The sequence below is a fragment of the Cyanistes caeruleus genome, chromosome 1 (assembly GCF_971803275.1).
Source record: "Cyanistes caeruleus chromosome 1, bCyaCae1.hap1.1, whole genome shotgun sequence".
Taxonomy (NCBI): domain Eukaryota; kingdom Metazoa; phylum Chordata; class Aves; order Passeriformes; family Paridae; genus Cyanistes; species Cyanistes caeruleus.
Window position 1 is genome coordinate 121,023,331 of NC_141701.1, and position 20,100 is coordinate 121,043,430.

General features: G+C 39.0%; 1 protein-coding gene, 1 long non-coding RNA gene and 1 other non-coding gene across 4 annotated transcripts; 1 reads left to right on the top strand and 2 right to left on the bottom strand.

The window, feature by feature from the left end:
* Positions 1-5,686: 5,686 nt before the first annotated feature.
* Positions 5,687-12,817, bottom strand: LOC111924311 (uncharacterized). 2 transcript variants are annotated; one of them, XR_015277312.1, is made up of 4 exons: positions 12,502-12,817; positions 8,348-8,528; positions 7,395-7,430; positions 5,687-5,826 (listed from the first exon to the last, which is right to left on the bottom strand). It is a non-coding gene; the product is annotated as an uncharacterized LOC111924311 (long non-coding RNA). The 2 variants fall into 2 exon arrangements; XR_002861595.2 differs by lacking the exon at positions 12,502-12,817 and having other exon boundaries at positions 8,348-8,989.
* On the bottom strand, positions 7,053-7,140 carry LOC111924449 (small nucleolar RNA SNORD93). Its single transcript, XR_002861653.2, has one exon. It is a non-coding gene; the product is annotated as a small nucleolar RNA SNORD93 (small nucleolar RNA).
* TOMM7 (translocase of outer mitochondrial membrane 7) lies at positions 12,707-17,739 on the top strand. Its single transcript, XM_086854212.1, has 3 exons — positions 12,707-13,031; positions 16,293-16,341; positions 17,523-17,739. Exons 1-3 carry the CDS (start codon positions 12,707-12,709, stop codon positions 17,536-17,538), a joined length of 390 nt encoding a protein of 129 aa, XP_086710338.1. The 3' UTR covers positions 17,539-17,739.
* The last annotated feature ends 2,361 nt before the right edge of the window (positions 17,740-20,100 follow it).

Genomic DNA, 20,100 nt, shown 5'->3' on the forward strand with positions numbered 1-20,100 from the left:
GAACTTGCATTTTTTTTCCCTAACATTGAGATCTAATAAAAATGGAAGTTAAATGTGGTTAAAATGCCACAGAAGAATGCAGTAAGAGACGCCACACATTGTCCTATGTACAATCTTAATGCAAAATACTCATTCATGATCTAGCATGCAAACACTGGGCCATGGTCTGTGACTATTTTTGTAACCACACACTTTCTGTCTTTTTCAGAGCTTGGACTGGACTCTGGTCCAACACAATTGTACAGAACAAATGAATTAATACAATTAATTAATTGTACAAAACAATTGTTCTATGCAGCTCAACAAAATTGTACAGAAGTGCATGAAAACATTTTTTAAAAAGAATTTGTTGTGGAAATTGGAGTAAAAAAAAAAATCAGAACTATCTGTTCCTGCCTCTACTACAGAACTCCTATCTATCAATCTAATTATTCCAATCAAAGTGCTCCTAATTTTTTAATGTCAGATATTTGCAGAGGTGGTCCTAGTTAGCTAAAACACTGATATGTGTCTACACATACATCCTCTGAAATGGTGCTGGTATTGATATCCAAGCTGTTTTCAGTTAATCCTGATAAACCTGCAGTTCTGTGTACATTTATATACATATAATGCATAAGTGTCTATACACATGTACATAGAATCATAGAATTGCCTGGGTAGGAAGGGATCTTAAAGAACATCTCATCCCAACTCCCTCTCTTGGGCAGAGACACCTTTTGCTAGACCAGGTTGCTCAGAGCCACATCCAACCTGGCCTTAAACACTTCCAGGGATGGGGCATCCACAACTTCTCTGGGCAACCTGTTCCACCGCCTCACCACCCTCACCACAAATAATTTTTTCCTGTTATCTAATGTAACCCTACTCTCTTTGAATCCACTCCCTCTTGTTCCGTCACTACATGCTCGGGTAATAAGTCCCTCTCCATCTTTCCTGTAGGCTCCCTTCAAATGCTGAAAGGCCACAATCAGGTCACCCTGAAGCCTTCTCCTCTCTAGGCTGAATAGTCACAATTCTCTCAACCTTTCCTTGTAGGAGATGTGTTCTATCCCTCTAATTATCTTGGTGGCCTCCTCTGGACTTGCTCATGTCCTTCCTGCACCGAGGACCCCAGAGCTGGATGCTGTGCACGTATGTGTGTGAGCTACAGGTTTTTTAGAATGAAGACAAGTTAGTTTGGGCACCAGTAGCATTCCTGTGATAAGCACAATCTTCCCTGTCAATTATAAAGCAATTGCTACATGACAGGGACACCAGAACTTGCCACGTAGCTGGTGAGAAATATTTGTGCCTCAATGTTTTCTTCAGCCTTCAGAAGTGCTGGTTACTCTGCAAGTCTTAAAGACTTTCTTTGTCAACTGAGAATGCCCTTCTGAGGAGGAAGAATATAACCTTATCAGAAAATTGGTTAAATGTGTTTGCTAAGGACTCCCATGTTACAGTAAGATGCCCATGAAATGACCATGGAGAAATAGTTTTAGTCAGTGCATTTAAAGTGAAACAAACAGTAGTTTAGAAAAGGCATTGTAGCCACAGGTTCTTTACACAGCAAATACGGCAAATGGTGAATTTATTTAAAAGTATCCACCAACCGGAGAAATAGAAAGAGAAAAATGTGACTCTCCCCGCCTCCCCTCAGTGTGAACAAGGTTAAGTAGCATTTGTGCAAATGGATATATTTCTGGCTTGGAGCCAACTGGGGAGAGAAAGCAGTTGCTATAGATAGAATCCCAGAAGGTGTAACAGAAGTTGCAGCAGGCTGTTGGAGGCTCAAGTATGTCAAGAATGAGGTTAGCAATCAGTAATTCCAGAGACTTTATTTCATAAAGTGGAGTCTGCTCACAGGTAGCAGACTCCACAGAATTCTAAACATGTAAGCAATTGCTGGTGTTCTTCTACTACTTGGGACAGTAAGTATAAACATTTTTGATTTACTAAGAGAAGGACACTTCAACACTCATTTAAGGGTCCTGGCCACTTGACAGCAGCAGGCTTTAAGTTCCATAGATGTAAAAGTATCTTTTCCCTGTCATTAAAGTTCACTTCTGAAGGAACATTACCAGATGAACTGATCTTGATCAAACACGTATTTTATATGTGGTATAATATTATTTTTTTTAAAAAAAAAATAAGTTTACTTTCCCAATAAGATAGTATTTTTTTTTTTTTTTTTGGCACAGGCACACAACAACATCATGTTCTCTATTCAGATAGTACATCCATCCACCCCTTATTTTCCTTGTAAAGAAGCAGAGGGACAGGCTTTTGGCCAATCTGCCTATAGCAACAGCTACTGCTCTAATACAGTTATTATTTGCAATGTTAACCCTGACCCTCTGTAACTCAGCTGGGCAGGCTCAGCACAACAAACACCACTGTAAGTAACAATGATGTGTTTCTGAGGCAGTAATATCCTAACTGCTCTTGAATCACTAATGTTGTGAACATTTCACACATATTTTACGATTAAAAGGGAAAGTTGGGTACAAATAAAATATACACCATCTAGGACTAGTGAAAGAAAAGATCATTATGAAGGTAGAGGTGTAAACCTGTGAAGCCTACAGCAGGCAAAACCAGCCATACCCCCAAACCTCAGACTTACTGGCCCCTAATAATGGTTAACAGTTTCCAGCAATGTATAATTAGGGATTTATAAAATAACTCTGACACTGGAAACCACATTTCTCAAAGCAGAAGTTTTTGTTAATTGAATTGTTATCTTTCTCTCTGCTTCTTGAGCTAAGGCATCCAGTGGTTTACTATGAGCCTGTATACAAATGCCTTCAATTAGTGGTTATTTCAAGGAGAGTTTATGTTCTGCAGAAGAGCAAATGAATCTCTTCCCTTTTGAGATAATTGCATATTCAGGCTTCTGTGAATCGTGGAAAGTGATGACAATTTGGAAGTAACAATTCTTTGTGAGCTGTACAGTTCCACAAGGTACAAGGAGAAATGACCAAGAAGCTTAAAGTGGCCTCTTTTATAATACATTCTTACAAACCTTCACACAGCACTTAAAAATGTGTGAAGCCATAACACATTACACATAACAAGAGTCAGACACAGGCTATCATAAAGGTTTTTGGAAAGACTACAGCCTAACTTAATGAATAATAAATATGCCTAAAAATGCAAAGTAGTTGTTTTAATAATAAAATACTACTTTAAAGTGGATCTTTAGGCATTTGATCTGACTGCCACCCATCTTCTTGGGAAGTATATTCTTCTTAAGATCTACAACCTGACTGTCAGGCTGCCTGCTATTTCATCAGTATAAGCTCTTCAGACTCCACAATTTGGGCTGCTAGAAATAATTTCCATAATGTTTCCAAGAGTTAAAATAGTTTATGTGTGCAAAGCACTGGATTACATCTCAGAAATGTGGATTTTGTTCTTGTTTCTGTATGCCACCCGGATGGGTAATCTACAAGGTTACCACTCTATTTCTCAGTTTCTTAATCTGTAAAATGGGGATAATTATATTCACTAGATTTTAAAAAACATTTCAAGATATATGTGGTTAAGGATTAAGCAATGTGAATTATCCCTCATGAGTAAGACACAGCACTGACTTATTCACTTTCATATTAACATCTTTATTTAAACATTCGCAAAACACTCATTTTGTCAAACAGCAACTGCAAAGAAGGTTTTATCCAGCACATGGGTAACTAGAATAGTAGAGAAGTGATGAGGCACTATCTGGTATTTTAACTTCAAGTAACTGCAGTAATAAAAAGTGTTTCCAATTCAAGCCTGCCCTCCGCTGGCCTTAGCAGAACACTGCTAATAAATTTTGGATCAATAGTGTCCTTCTGTAATGAAGTGAAGAAACTAAATTAATAGAGGCTAATGCATTTATTAAATGACTCCCTTATTCAGCATTTATAAAAATTTTGTAATAGCAGTTAAATTATTTGTAATATTTTTTAAAGTCCTATCTAGGTTCCCTGTCAAATTCATGTTTTTCAGGATTTCAAAAGCTCATCAGCATATCATCCATATTAGAGTTGCTGGAACTAAAATACAACATGGGAAGTAACGTTCTGCATGTGGCTTTAAAGAAATTTAATAGAAAAACTACAGAAAAATATTCTTCTTTACACAATTAATGACTCTAAGATATAGTGCTGTATGTATTAGTATGTACTGACACCCTAAAAGAGAACAGGATCAGTCTAGTCTAGTACTCTGTCACTAGAAGCAGCCTGTCCCCTTAAGTATGAGAGGAAAAAAGAAGACCATTTATTACTGTGTTTATTTTAGAAAGAATTTTCCATCACAAATACCACACACAAATAACTCATCTCTAAACTCAGGACGACTCATTTTCCTTTCTATTTTTAAAGTAGGAAGGTAATTGGGGTGTGGGGAGCTATCTTATTTATACAGATTCAACCAGAGTGATTTCAACCCCAAGATGACATTGGTGTCTGAAATACAAAATCTGAATCATTATGTACTGGATGATGTGACTGAGCTAAAAAGCCTCTGGTTCATGCATCTTGTCATCTTCATGCTTTGTTACACATAACAGCATTTAATCTCTTGTGACTGCTACCTACATCTAAAATAAAGGAGTACAATATTGTTTCTTCAGATGTGTACTTAATATGTACTTGAAAAAAAAAAAAGGAAAAATATAACTGTATTACAGAAATGGCTTTTTTTTTATGGACCGTTTAAATACTTGGAAATCAGGTTAGATTCACAGCTTGTGCCAAATGTGCGTAACAGACTTTATAAAGCAGAACATAAGGAATTTTCACAAGTTCCTTGAATGTCCTCTGCATCTGCTAAAATTCTTGCTTAAATGGTTCTCATTCAAAAATGAAACCTTTAGAGTCTATTAACATTTTACAAAACGCAGCAAAAGGCACACAACTAATCTGCCATTATGGGTTTGGAGTGGGTTTTTTTTGTTTATTTGTTTGGTATTTTTTTTCTCTAGGCAGGAAGCTAGGGAAAAGCTACTGGAATCTCATTAATCACTGTAGTACCTACTGCTACAAATCACCCTCTTAAACCAGATTCCAGCATTTAAAATTACTAAAGTGCAGTTGTTCTGTACTTCTAGGAGAATAAAGTTTGAGATTTTTAATAATCCTTACTGAAAAGCAGCAGCAGTGATTGAAACACTGATAGGTATTTCCCTGAAAGGTCGCTTGTTTTCTGTGCAGTAGTGGAAAGAGTCTTAGATGAACTTACAGCCCTGTGAAGCAGGCTGACAATATACAGAGATGACACACTAGTGTGTCTACTTGACACTATTACTATTTTGAAATTAGTAAAATCTAAAATCGTTTGTCTGGGCTAAATATGGCATATGACTCCACTAAAATAGACAAAGTATGGACAGAAAAGGGAAGCATTTTAAGAGACAAAATTTTTTTGTAGTAGAATAATAAAAACTTCATTAACCATGAGTTGTGCTTCATTTAATCTTGATAGCACCAGATGAGACTTGGGAAAAAAAGAAAAGAGCTTTCCTTGATCGCCTTCTGGTATCCAGGAAACACCTTAATTACTCTTCATTATGATACTATATTACTGATTCTAATCTTCCATGTGCTGAAGATCTCAATGAATTTTCAGTGAAATCTGAACTACTGAAATGCAAAAACCAAAGAGAAACATAAACGTTGATACTTTTGTCCACACTGGTTGAATTTCCAAATTTTGAAAGGCAGCTCTTGCTGGAGTATCACCCTCAGCAGGAAGCTCAGGCAGCACAACCCTGATGGGGCTTGGCCAGAGGAGGTGTGAACTGCTCCTCATCTTCTTGGTCATTTGTCCTTAAGTTTCTGAAGTCAATTCACCCTAAGTGAACAATGAAGATTAAATTAATACCTATATTCAGTTTAACTAAATTATTAGTTAAACGTTTAGATTTACTATGAATTATTCAGTTTGTATATACACATGACACATTTCCTTTGTTGATTGGGCAATCTTATTCAAGATCTGAAAATATACATATTTTTACCTTTCCTTTTATGCTCTGGACTCTCTAATTTGTATTAAAAGTTGTTATAAACTATTCTAATGACATCAGTAAAACATAGACTGTGCTATGCTTTAAATGCTATTGAAATTCAAGCTGTACTGAATTAAACTTTAATTTGCACTTAAAAAAAAAATCTTGATTTCGCTAAACACCCTTCTTGTTTTGGACATTACAAGAAAAAAGGATACTTAAGGATATATACAGTAACTGAAATTACATATAATTTTTTTTACTGGGACTTAAGACAAAACCCAGAACAAAGCGGCAAAAAACCCACACGGAATTTTTTCAGCTCTGCCTGGCTTATTTCAACTCAGAGGTTTTTATTTTTGCTTTACTACATGTTTTCTCCTAGCTTGTAACCCGAGTTAATTAGTAGATTGTACACCTTTATCTTGCAAAATCTGAGAGTGCATCCAAAAGCTCTATTGTAAATCAGTGAAGCGAGTGCTGTGCATCAATCAGTTGCATTTTCAAATATTTGTCAGAAAAAGTTGTTTCAGCAGCATTTTTTTTTTGTAGTTAGATGCTAAGAAGGGCTATTACAACACTCATTGAGGAGAGAAAGCAGAATATGACTTATAGTTAGAATTTATTTTTCAAATGCTGCAATTCTATGTCCTGTATCAGAGAGAAAAAATTAATTTTTCTCTGCAAAGACTTACATTATCAATTTCATGGTTGTTTCACCACAATACAATTTACTACGGTTGGAATTGATATAAAAGCAAGTATACAAGCAAAGACTTTGGAAAATCAGAATACATTATTTGTTTTCTTCACCTTGTTTAAATCATAGTAAAAATTTGCCTAAAATAAGCATCTTTTACATCTTTTAAAATCTTTATAGATATGTGCTGTTAAAACAACATATTCTTCAGAAACAAAAATCTATTTGAGATCTGCTGACAAAGAAATCATTTACATTAATAAAATACCTTTAGAGGAAAATCCTCCTAGAGTTAAACCATTGATGCTCAGCTGCTAAAAAGAGAGCTTAATTTAAAAACAATGAATGAGTAAATATGGGTATTACCTTTGGCCTCAGAAAATCCTTTTATCCATCAGAACTTTGCGTATCACTGAAAGTATGTAAGAAATCAGACTACTGTTTTCATCCTTGGCCAAGTATTGAAATCATAAAAGCATGCACTGAAGAACTGTTGTATTTTTAGAAAAACTATCTATGGTAAAAGGCAGCAGAATCTCTACATGTAACATTTAATTTTCATTATTAAGTAAAAATGGGCAGAATGGGAAAGTCACGCTTCAAACAGAACAACAGTTGTGAAGCAGGTAATATTCAATTTTTAAGAACATCAACAGTTCTTCTCAGAGGTCTCTAAAAGCATTTGATGAAGTTCGTTCAGTGTTGTCTTACCTCAGACTGCGGATTCTCCTTCCCTAGCCTCTGAAGCTGTAATTAATAATGAGATTATAACTCCATGTCACCATGTCAGTTTTGGTTTAAATAAATAAATTGTACAGTTACTGTATTAAAGATAAAAAAATACTATACTTTGCTGTTTGTTCCTCCCACTCTGATCATCCTACTAATTTTCAATAATTTTCAGCCAGCAGCCAAGCCCCACACAGCCATGCACTCACTACGCCTCACAAGCACTGGGATCAGGGAGAGAATCAGAAGTGTAAAGTTCTTTTAAAACTCCAGAAAATACACAGGCTGAGATAAAGACAGTTTAATAGGGAAGCCAAAAGCTGCAGACAAGCAAAGCAAAGGAATTAATTTGCTGCTGCCCATGGGCAGGCAGGTGTTCAGCCATCCCCAGGACAGCAGGGCCCCATCACACCTAACAGTTACTTAGGAAGACAAACACCATCACCCCAAATGTCCCCCTCTTCCTGCTTCTTCCCCCCACTTTATATGCAGAGCATGATGTGCCATGGTCTGGAACATCCCTCTGGTCAGTTGGGGTCACCTGTCCTGGCTGTGTCTCCTCACAGCCTCTCATGCACCCCCAGCCTCACCAGCACTACAGTATGAAAAGCAGAAGAGACCTTGGCTCTGTGCAAACCCTGCTCAGCAATAACAAAAACATCCCTGTATTATCAACCCTGTGTTCAGCACAAGTACAAAACACAGCCACTGTGAGGAAAATGAACTCAGGTGAACCCAGCACAGCATCTGGCTATACCACTTTTCTTGGAAATATCCTGTATCGGACAGTGACCAGAGTACATCCAACAAGTAACATACAGAAATTCCTATGAAGAAGATTCTAATTTGGACAGAAAATTTTTATATGCATTACAGCTCTGCATTCCAAGCATATTTTGAAACTATGCTAAATGCAAAAACTCAAATATACTCACCCCAAAGTAATCTATGTCTCAATAACATTCAGGAGACATTTTGGTATTCTGGTTGTTTTGCACATGACCTAATTGGACAGCCTTTGTCTTTGTTGTTTTGACTGTAGCACTTTCCATTTCTTTATCTCTGTCTTTTCTGGTCTTTGTGAAATGAGAAGGAACATTTCCCAGATCAGTGGTACTGCAGAGAAGCAGGGATTTATTAGACTAAGTGAATAGGAATACTAAAATGTAATAGAAGGAACATCATTACTAAGGCACCATAAAAATAGGAAGTTTAGTAGTAACAATGAAGTGAAATAGAATGTCTAGTCATAATAGACTACTGTTTTTACTGACATTGTAAAGATTCATCCTGCAGTGGAAATCTGTTGAAGAGCTCTTCCTTATGTTCTTGTGCTATTTATACTGATCTATGGTATAATCCCAAAGTATGAAACATCCACCATAGCGTCTTTGAAATCTAAGTTCCTCCTAAATAGGGTCAAACTCAAACTTTGCCCCCAAGCAAATGAATTTAATGCAGCTTCTTGTCAGTAAATCAGGGAAATCTCAAAAGTGAGGTTTTTAAGTGCATAATGGAAGCCTGCATGGATTTCCTATCAAGTTCACAGTGATTTTTCACAGACTTCAATGTGTCACTGCACTTTGTCTCCTTCATCAGCCTCTGAATTCCATGTACTGTTGCATGGTTTTATTTTGTGGTTTGCTGAGATACAGCTTTAGAGGTCTGGAATTCTTTGACCTGAAAGGCACTCTTGGTACTCAAAAAGACAAGTTAAAGCCATCTGACCAAGTAATATTATTTCCCTGAACCTGACAATTCACTGTTTCTGTCATGTCTTTAAACAATCTCAATTCCCTTGTTTGCCCATAAAAATGGAAGTATTTGGCCACTTTACCATGAGTATTAGTGATATTTACTTGCTATGAAAACAGTTGTGGAATTACTGCTAATCAATTTAATAAAACAGTAGGGATTCATGTTCTTGTTCTGGCTGAAACCTCTGCAATTTTGTTTCTGAATTTTTGTTATTGCTGATCACATGAAGCTCCAAGGCAAAAGAAATTCAGAAGTTTTTGCCACAAAAGACTTTCAACATCTATGGTATCACTAATTTTCTTTTGTCATTCCAGCAACTGGAGCTCTTGTTCTTCTTAGTTAATGGATACACCATTCCAAGTGAGTTTGTCTTCATTATCAGCCACAAGAAAAAAATTAAATGAAATCAAAATCCTTCATAGAAGTGTTATCACAATAAATTACAAACATGAGTACTCACAGCACAAAACTTCTGTCTTCTCCAGACAGAGTCTCCTCCATCTTATGGTCCCCATTTCTTTGGGTATTATGTTTTCTCCCTTCAAAACTGCTCAATGTTTCATGCCCAATCACAGGTACATTTGCTTTTTGGGCTAATTGTCAATATTTAAATTATGTGATTAGTGCTGTCCCAGAACTTCCAGGAAGTATGACTGCTGCTCTCCTTCCCCCTTTGTGTGAGTCAGTAGATCACCAAAGAACTGCTGAGCTCTTGGACCTTCTAACATTCTAGGTGACACAGGAGCCAAATAAAGGCATGGAAAACTTCTGGGGTCAACATAACCATTTACTTGTTTCCTTTTTCATTGTCAAGGTTTTGTGGGTTTATTGGTTGGCTAGTTGAGGTCTTTCAGTGCAAATATGGTATGTTGGACAGTTTGAGACTATGGATACATGTTACGATGAAATAAGTGCTCTTCTCTGTCAAAATTCTTAGTTTACAGACATCCTTTCACAGCTTCAGTATGTAAGACTATGTAAATCTTGACCAGTAACTATACAGAATCAACACTGGTTTATTTGCACAAACATGCACCCTTGTGCTCTTCTAGCATTGATTTTGTTTGTGAGAAAACTGGCAAAGTAATATAACTTCCTTGCTACTAATTTCCTGGCTTTTGTAGTTAAATCAATGAAATAACCTACAAGCTTTTAGTCAAACATTCAAATTGGCAGACATGACAAATGAAGGCTACCAAGTTTCTGTGCTCTGAAAATTACTCCTTGACTCAATGTGTGAAGGAAAGAAGAAAAGATCTGGTACATGTGGCACACTTTGGTGAGTATTCTTTGTCAAGAACACCCACAATAACACTATATGCACTGTGTCACATATGACAGTGTTACACCAGTTCTCAAAGGAGACAGAGCAACTGTTCAACACTTCGTATCAGGTGATTTGTACATTCGACCTTCTGAATTCCACTTGCACTAAAATTACAGGAAGGAAAAATACCTTTTGAACTTTATTCCACTACAGTGGAATATTCCACTACAGTGGGTCATATTTTATTGCAATATTTTGTAAGAGATTATTAACAAGCTGTGCACTGTAATGAACAGTTGGTTTTGTATGTTTAGAAAGAACGAGCTGTAACAGTAACCACAGCGTGAAAACAGATATCACTCGGCCTCATCTACAAAGAAAAAACAATTTAATACAAACTGCTGAAAAATACATTCCTGCAAGTCAAAAAAAACAGGTTCAATGGTTTGAGTTCTCTTTTGAGTATGACATGCCATTACCAATTAATGGATGTGCCTCTTGCACTACACTGGTTCAGAAGAGTAAATTTTTTTTCTTGAATGTTTGTACAATTCTACTTACACGTACTAATTTGAAAAGTTTGACAACAGTGATATACCAAAAAAATTGAAATCCAACACAAACCTCTAGATAGAAAGACTTGTTCTCTTAATTTTCAGTCAGAATCCCAGAATTCCCCCCCAAAGGCGTATTTTTTTAGGAAAGGTGTAGGCTCCTAGTCCTATGAGCTTCATACTGAGGCTCATGGTGAATACAGCACTGATGCTTAACCTTTCCATAGGGATAAGCTATTCAGTTTATAAAGGAGACACTCACAAACTGTATGCCTCTACTTGTCAGATATCAATAAATGTGTGTCAGTCATATGACTAGAAATACTGGTGTATCCCATGTTTAATGTGTATGGAAGCACAGGGCAGTGGGACTGGTGTACAATATGAAAAGCTGTGCATTCTGTAACATGACTGCATATCTGTGCCATGACCTCACCAACATCTTCTTTCATACCCCACACTTTGATTATTCACAGACCATGGCAAAAGCATGCCATGGGCTGCCAGAACCCTTCATGTTGCCTGCAGTTTTCTACCTGCCTCTACCTTGAGAGCAAGTAGTGAACTAAAAGCTCCTATTTCTATATTGAAATGGCAGAATGGGCATCCACACACTGGAAGAGTAAATGATGTATCTGAATAAGTAATATTTATTATATCCCTGGATTCTTTCTTGTCTCTAAAAAGCACTGACTTGCTGCTATTCTTAACGTGACAAGATGGCTACAGAACTTCAAGTAACTTCTGTAGGCAAACCAACATATAACATGCAGAACTTTGCTATAGGTAGCAGACATGATACAGCCTGATGGTGTTAACTGCTGCAGCTGCATTAGTGATAACAGGAACCTGAAGACTTGCATCTGGCGTGGATCTGGCATTACAGCAAAAGGCAGGAGGCTACCTGAGAAATAATGAAAACATGGTAAAGACATGATATAACTGGTTGAGTCGGTGGTCAGGGCACTGCAAGGACAGAGACCATTCTTATAGGTTAACAATGAAAATGCCTCAGTGCTTATCTGGGCTCTGAGGTTAAGGACAACAAACACCAAGTGCTGTGCTGGCAGTTTTTAGGCATCAGGTTTCCCTCTCTCTATATTTCTAGTCAAGCTTTCACTCCCTGAATTCCTCGTTTCCATGGACTGGATACATCACACAGCCTGGTATCAAAAGTCACGGAATATCGAGTTGGAAGAGACCCACAAGGATCGTCGAAGTCCGACTCCTGGCCCTGCACAGGACACGCCAAGAGTCACACCATGTGCTTAAGAGCTTTGTCCAAATACTTTTTGAACTCTGTCAGGCTTGGCGCTGTGACCACGTCCCTGGGGATGAAATGAACTGAAAACTATTCCAGTGCCCAACCACCCCCCGGGGGAAGAACGTTTTTCTAACATCAAGACTAAACCTTCCTTGACACAGCCTTATGGAGAGCTTCACGGAGAGGCATTTCCAATTTCCTCCGGGAACACTTTTTCTTAGCATTCCATCTCTACCCTTCACTTACCAAAGGTACTTCCTACCCTCCCGAGGCGGCGTGTGCGCAACACCTCGAGAGCTCCGGAAAGAGCAAGCACAAGAGTGCGGCAGGACCCAAGGCGCGCAGCAAGACCCACAGCGCTCGCAGCCCCCGCGCCCCTCACAGCCAGGCGGCCCCGCTGTGCCGATCCCGCTGCCGATCCCTCAGCTTGCGGCGCTGGAAAGCGGGCGGGATGAGCCCGCCGGGGTCGCGACGGGCAGAGAACACCCGGTGGCCAGAGCGCCGCCCGCGGCCGCCATTTCCTCACCCGCCTGAGGGCACGGCCGGCCCCGGTCCCCGCCCCGCAGCCCAGCGATGGGTCCCGCCCAGCGCACGGCACTGTTACGAGAGCGGCCGCGCTCCTCCTCCTTCTCCTCCTCTTCCTCCTCCTCCTCCTCTCTGCCCCGCCGCCGGGATGCCGAAGCTTAGCAAGGAGGCCAAGCAGCGGCTACAGCAGCTGTTCAAGGGCGGCCAGTTCGCCATCCGCTGGGGCTTCATCCCCGTAGTGCTCTATCTCGGTCAGTGCCGGGCGGGGGACGCGCGGGGGCCCTCGGCGGCCAGTGCCGCGGCCGGGTCTGGGGCGGCGGCTCCGATGGCCGCTGTCCGCCCCCGGGCCCGTCCGGGCGCTGCCGGGGGGCGGCGGGGCCGAGGGAAGGGCCCGGGGGCCCAGGGCCGCCCCGCCGCGCTCCCCCCGCCGCCCGCGGCCATCGCCGCGCATGTGCGCAGGGGAGGGCGGGGTTGCCCTTGGCCGAACTGTGGGACGGGGATTTTTGTTATAGTTGGGTTTTTTGTTTGTTTGTATGGGTTTTGTTTGGTTTTTTCCACCCCCTGCTTTGTAAAGAAGAAGTATGATCTTCCCACTCTACTCGGCCTTAGTGAGGCCACATCTGGAGTGCTGTGTCGAGTTCTGGGCTCCTCAGTGCAGGAAAGACGAGGAGCTGCTGGAGAGGATCCAGCACAGGGCCACGAAGGTGATTAAGGAATTGGAGCATCTCTCTTATGAGGAGAGATTGCAGGTGCTGGGCCGGTTTAGTCCAGAGAAGAGAAGACTGGGAGGAGATCTCCTTAAAGCATAGAAGTATCTCAAAGACAAATTCCAAGAGATTGGAATCAGACTCTTTAGCGGTGCCCACCTACAGTACGGCGAGCAAAGGCCGTGAACTAAAACAGAAGAAGTTCCACCTCAACGTGAGGAAGAAATTCTTCGTGTTGAGGATGGCAGAGCACTGGAACAGGCTGCCCAGGGAGGTCATGGGGTCTCCCGCTCTGGAGACATTCAAAACCCAGTTGGACTCGTTCCTGTGTCACCTGCTCAAGGTGACCCTGCCTTGGCTGGGGGTTGGACTAGGGGATCTCCAGAGGTCCCTTCTAACCTAACAATTCTGTAAGGATAATTTTTTTTTGCCCCTTTTCTTCCCTGGAGGCCAATCCTGTGTGAGGGCCCCTCTGGGGAATGGGCAGCCAAACAGCAAATGGGGCTGTGATTTAACCCTGTGTCAGTGACTGCCTGCTGTAGTAGTCAAGGCTGTGCTTTGTGCTCTAGGGAGTCTGTGGTGAGGTGAACGCTGGGAGCACTTCTTCATGGCACTGAGGGCATTGCCAGCCTCTGGCTGAGGTTGAATTTCCTGCAACAGGAATACAGGTTGCAGTCTCTCTCCCACCCAAAATGGTGTGGCTCCTATTTCCTAGCTGCAGTGGAATGTTAAGGGGATGCCTTGATGTTGAGCCTGGTGCCCAGGATATATTTTGCTTGCTCCCGTCATCGGGCTGGCCAGGCATTACTACCACATGGTAGTTCTCCTGCTGAGTTAGAGTTGTATGCCACCAGCTGTCCTTGTTAAAGAGCTTGACCCACTTAGCACAGGCACATGTGCCACAGGCCTGACACGTTTCTTCACTTCTTTTGGGGTCCAGGAAGGCTGATCTCTGCAATTCATTTGGCTTACTTTCTGCCCAAACTGTTGGGCTTTTTGGGAAAAGCAGCTAAATCAGGCAGACATCTTTGCATTGAATGCAAACATGAAAGAGGGCTGGGAGCTTAATGTGCTTCCAGTCAAATCTGAGAGGTTGTTTTGATTAATTGAAGGGAATGCAGTGCCTGGTTTGAAGGGCTTTGACTGTTTATAGATAACAACCAGGGAAATGTTGGTCTCTTCAGCTGTTACAGAAGTGCTTTAACATCAACTGCAAGCAAAAGAAGTCACTTCAAAAGCTATGGAAAAACTAATTATCATTTTTAGGTCTGAACTTTAATTGCATTTCCATTTTTAGTTTAGCAATGGTTTTAAATTAATAAGTTTTGGGTGGGAATTTCAGTAGAGTTTTGTGACGTAATTTGTTGAAGTTTTGTTTTGATTTAGTTCCATGACAGTATCTGCGAATGTGGGAAAAAATGCTCTTTTTTCTTAGTGATATCTGAGTGTCACATTACTGACACTAATAAGTTACATTAGTGACATTCAGTAAGTTACTTCAAATTGTATAAAGCCACCTTACTGTATTTACAGTTGCACTAACACCAGGGTATATTATTTTATACACTAGTATATTTTTGTTATGTAGCAGTGAGACATTTAAGTTGTAGTTTAGGTTCATATTTCCACAAAATAAGTGGGCTGTACCACTTCTGTATAGCCTTATAAATTTATCTGGTTTTCTTATTTAAAAATACTGGGGGTGAGGGGAGGAGCCAGAAACATTCACACACAGTGTGACTGCAGTTCATGAATTTTTAAGCTGTGTTGCTGGACAGTATGGCAGCCAAAGAACTTGGGTCAGGATGTCTAATAGTCTCAAATCATTCAAGGTTATCTTCAAAGAGCTTTTCCAGTGCCTGTGAAGTTAATGGAACTTTTTCCATTAACCTTTGTGGCCTGTGTTTCAGGCAACATGACATGAGTTATTTATTTTCTGTAAACGAGGGAAATAAGACATTTTCTGTGAAACATTCACTTCTAGATAGCCAGTGTAGTGTTGAACAGTCCCTGAATTGCACAATTATGTTTCAAGACTTTCATTTTACAGTCCAGAGAGCAAAGATACTTCATATGCTAAACCTTCAGTTGTTTCCGTAGCATACATATACTTTAGTCAATTGGTATACTTGAGACTGGGGATGAACTCTTTGTAGTTAACTTTCATTTAATTTTCCTGGGTATTAGAAAATAACTTGTTTCTTTGCAAGCTTTAGTATTATGTAGCTTTTTCCTAAAAGTGCCAATCAGAATAGAAGATTTGAGGTTTAATTGACTAAACATTTAGCATTCTGTCATGCTAAATGGAATGAACTGTTACTAAAAAACTACTTTTAAGTTGTGTGTTAGATATCATTGGAAAATTGGCTGTTAGGTCTCAAGGTGCTCACTCTACACCAGTTTTAGGTGCCTTTGTTGGTAGAGGCCTACTAGGTTGCTTTCTGAACAGCATTTAAAACCTGTGGGTTTGTGTGTGTATGTCTTGATCTCTGGGATAGATGACTTCCTTCATCTCATGCAGTCAGTTGACCCTGAATTTTAAGTCAGGTAAAGATGCAGATAAGACTCTTGAAAAAAAGAAAAGTCTACACTAGTATTTATTTTCTTTGCTTTCTATCCCTCATAAGAATATGCACTTTTTATTCAGGTTAGTGCACAGCTTCATTAATCACAATTCTCTGTTCAGTAGGGTTTTTTTTTATTGTTATTTAATGGGCTGGAATAATTTGATAAAGATTTAATTATGTACAAATCTGCACATACTTGTTTATTTTTATGTATGTATTAATGTGTGTTTCACTTCAGGTTTTAAAAGAGGTGCAGATCCTGGAATGCCTGAACCAACTATCTGGAGGTATGTATTGGTTCCAAATGTACATACAAACTCAGTGCAGATAGTTACTGATTTGGGTGTTATCTCTGGCCAGCAACAGTTGTGAAGGATGCTCCCATCCCTTGTTTTTAATTGTTGTGGTTCTTGTTTCTTTGGAAATTCAAATGACAAGTCAGCAAAGTTCTAGTTCTTGGGAAGACCTTAATTTTGCATAGTTTTTAAGATATGGAACTTCCTGTGTCTTTTGTGTTACAGCTGCCCTTCTAATCTCTTGTAGAGCTAGTTTGTGCAAGTTTCTGCACTGAAGACTAACTTCTCAGATTTCTAGCACAACTTGAAACCAAAACTCAATCTCCTTCTGCCTTTGCAAATGAGGGAATAACACGGCATAAAAGGTGCATGAAATAATGGGCGGTATCCTTCAGTATTAGTCACTGTCATGAGGCAAAGTACATTAGGCTCATATTGCCTCTTTCTTGTGGGACTCTTTGTTATGAAGCAGTGTTATGGCATTAATAATGCTTAAGTTCTAGTGACATTTAAGTTTTATTGAAGGGCTTCCTTGGGTCTAACTAATTAAAGTTTTGGAGAAAGGGTGGTTCTGTTTTTCAAGAAATGCTTTTGATTACTGGGCAGGACCAGGTATTCCTAAAACAAGTAATTGATGGACTGTGTTGTTTGCAAAGTTAGATTAACTCTTCTGGCTTCACATAGTTACATTGTCTAGAAATCCCATTTTTAGGATTGAGTGATTCAGGGGAAAGGGTAGAAGATATGGGAAAAAAAGTAGTAAGATCATGTTACAATTTCAGTGGAATCTTCTGTTGTCTTAATAACCAAGTTCCGGCAGCTGTTTTCTTGCTGACAGTGTTTCTATGTTTAACTTCGCTGGTGGTTTGAGACTTCTTTTTTTTTTTTGGTGTGCATGATGTTTTTTGTACCAGAATATATCTATGTGGATACTACAAACAGATGTTTGGTCTAATCTGAAGCTTACAGATGCTCATTTTTGAGAGCATGTGTTGATGCTCTGTAGGCTTAAATTTTACTTTAAAGGTGGCATTATTTCAGTATTTTTGGGGCTAGTGTTTATTCTGTACATTTTTAGGGCCGTTCCTCCGGATTTGTGTTTTACAAATATCAATTTAAAGAGAAGTATGTGCTGCAAATCTGACTTTCATTTCCTCCCCCTCCCCTTTCAGTTTACTTTGGGGCTGAAGGCTGTGCTGGTCCTGTTGTAGATGCAGCCGATGGACAGTGTCAGAAGATACGTACATTCCAGAGGATGAGGCCGACACTTAGACCAGCTGGATCAAACAGCTTGCTAATGACATAGGTTGTACATACAACAAAATGACATTTATATGGACCTAACTTATTTGCATTACGGTGTAATTAAATAAATACTGTTTGAATGGATACACATTGGTTTTAAGTCTTTACATAATATAATGTAGTAGTTTATTTGTTACAGAAGCCCATGGTGGAGGTTTTCTTTTGTTGTGTTTTTTTCCAAAATACAGTGGTATTTAACGCCTATACTTATCCTTGATAATGATTGCCTTTTGGGTAAAGATTCCTCTTTATCTTTACAGTAACCAGAAAATTGAGCTAATGTTTTAAATTAGCTCCAGTATTTTTCAAATGTTCCTTGCCCAAATATTGGTAAGCCTGTGTGGCTGGTTACTGTGATCCACTTTGGGTTTTTTATCTCCTTCTGGATTATTTTATCTGTGGATACAGTAAGGATTGAGGGATGTGTATATTTGTGTTTTCTAGCACAGTCAGATATTAAAAAAGTATCTTTTTCTGCTAAACTTACCTATAAATGCCATCTGTATTTTCTGGGATTCAGGATGGGGTGGGAAGACAGAACAGTTGAGTGCTCTGTGTATATCTGTATAAATTGCTCTTAGTGTAAGAGAAAGTTACTAATGTATAACTGAAGGAAGAAAATAAGTACACTAAATAAGGTATGTGCTTCATTGTTATGCTGGAGTCTTGCTCTTTGGACCATGGTTGTTTTGGTCTCAATAGATTTTTTCCTTTTTAACACTGAAGTTCAAGTGCCAAAATGGTGACTGGTTTCTGTTAAATAGAAGCTATTCTGGGTAAATTGCTCTCTCCTTTACAGAACTGTGCAGGGTAGTTTGTATCTCTGTGGTGATTTTTAAAAAGTAATGTTTATTGGCCCCAAATCATCATTGCAACAAAGGTATTCTGGATTCTGGCATGGCTTTTTTTCTTTAATTCCACAGATTTTCAGGCAGTTTTTACATTAAATGTTTAAGAATAGGAGATTGCTCAGTTTTTTATCTGCCATGACAATTCATGGTAAAACATTCCTGTGTTTAAGGGCTGTGATTGGAAAAAGAGAGAGAAATGAGCCAAGGGAAAAAACTTAAATTGAAAGGCAAGAATTAGATAGAAAAAAGTGAAAACTTTTATGAGAGCTGATACAAATCAGCATGTTCTTTAAAATTCCATTAATCACTATAAGTCAGTGAAATGCCTTGAAATACTGGCATGACTAATGCTAATAGACTGCTGACAGTGGAACAGAGCAAGGACTGGATGCAGAACAGTTTCTTGTGACCGTATATCCTTTTGCTAGTGCAGCCTTTCTAGTGCCTTTTCTCTTACAGTAACTTGAGATTAATGTAACTGCTCATATGTCTTAAATTATGAAAGAAATTAATTTTTTGATTATTTTTCTTGACTGATCCTAATGATAATAATAATGAAATAATCTGTTGGTATGTGGTGGTGGCTTTAATCATGATAGGAACAGTTGAGTTCCATGCAGTAACATGAGATATTCAATACTAAGAGATACAGTATTTGGTGTGAAGTAACTCATCTTTCTCAATCAGATTTTGCATTTCACACGGGTGTACAATACCCAGAATGCAGCAGTGGGTGGAAGGACACAAACACCTGCAGAAGTGTATTTCATGTGCTCTGTTGTATGTCTAACATTTGGGGATGTGGTTTGTGGGTCGTAACCACCACATGGTTCCTCTGGCTGCTTTCCAAGAAAGATAATATTTTGCAAGAGGTAGAGAAATAGGGAAGTGTTTCCTCTTTCATTAAAAGTTTTACAAAAGCATGCATATGTCAAGCACAGGCCAGATTCTGTGACGTCTCTATGCTGAAAGTTCATCATGAAAATAGTTGCATTTCAGGTTTTTTGCAACTTGGAATCAATGGATAAATATTGCTTATGCAATTCTTACTTTAAGCACTTTGGATAGGAAATTTTTGGTAATTCACTGCTACTGTAGTATGTTTCAGGAAAGTCATTAGCATAGAACTCTTGGGTTTTCAAATTGAGGAGAAAGAAGTCTCTTATAGTACCTTCAAATCAGGTTAAATTAAATGCCAGTATGTAGTATAATGTTTTTTGTTTATATGTCCCAACTTTCATTCCATATAGTGCTCTTCCTGTAATTAAAATGTGAGTGAAAATTCTCCTTAAATAAACATTTATATTTTTCCCTGGTGGAAAAAAAAAAAAAAAGAATATGTATGAATCATTAAATCTTGGTAATTAATTGTAAGGTAGCAAAAAAAAAAAAGGGAGATATTTTTCTTCAGGTATAAAGATGAAGAAATCTTTGGTTTGGATGTTTTGAAGCTACTTTGCAGTTTTTCTGTCATTTTCACAAAATTTGGATGTGCCTCTGAGAAGCAGATCAGTGGTTAGGGAAGTTATACATTAAACAGATTCCTTTGAAGAATCTTAATTTCCTTAAATAAGGTCAGGAAATAATTTTAGCA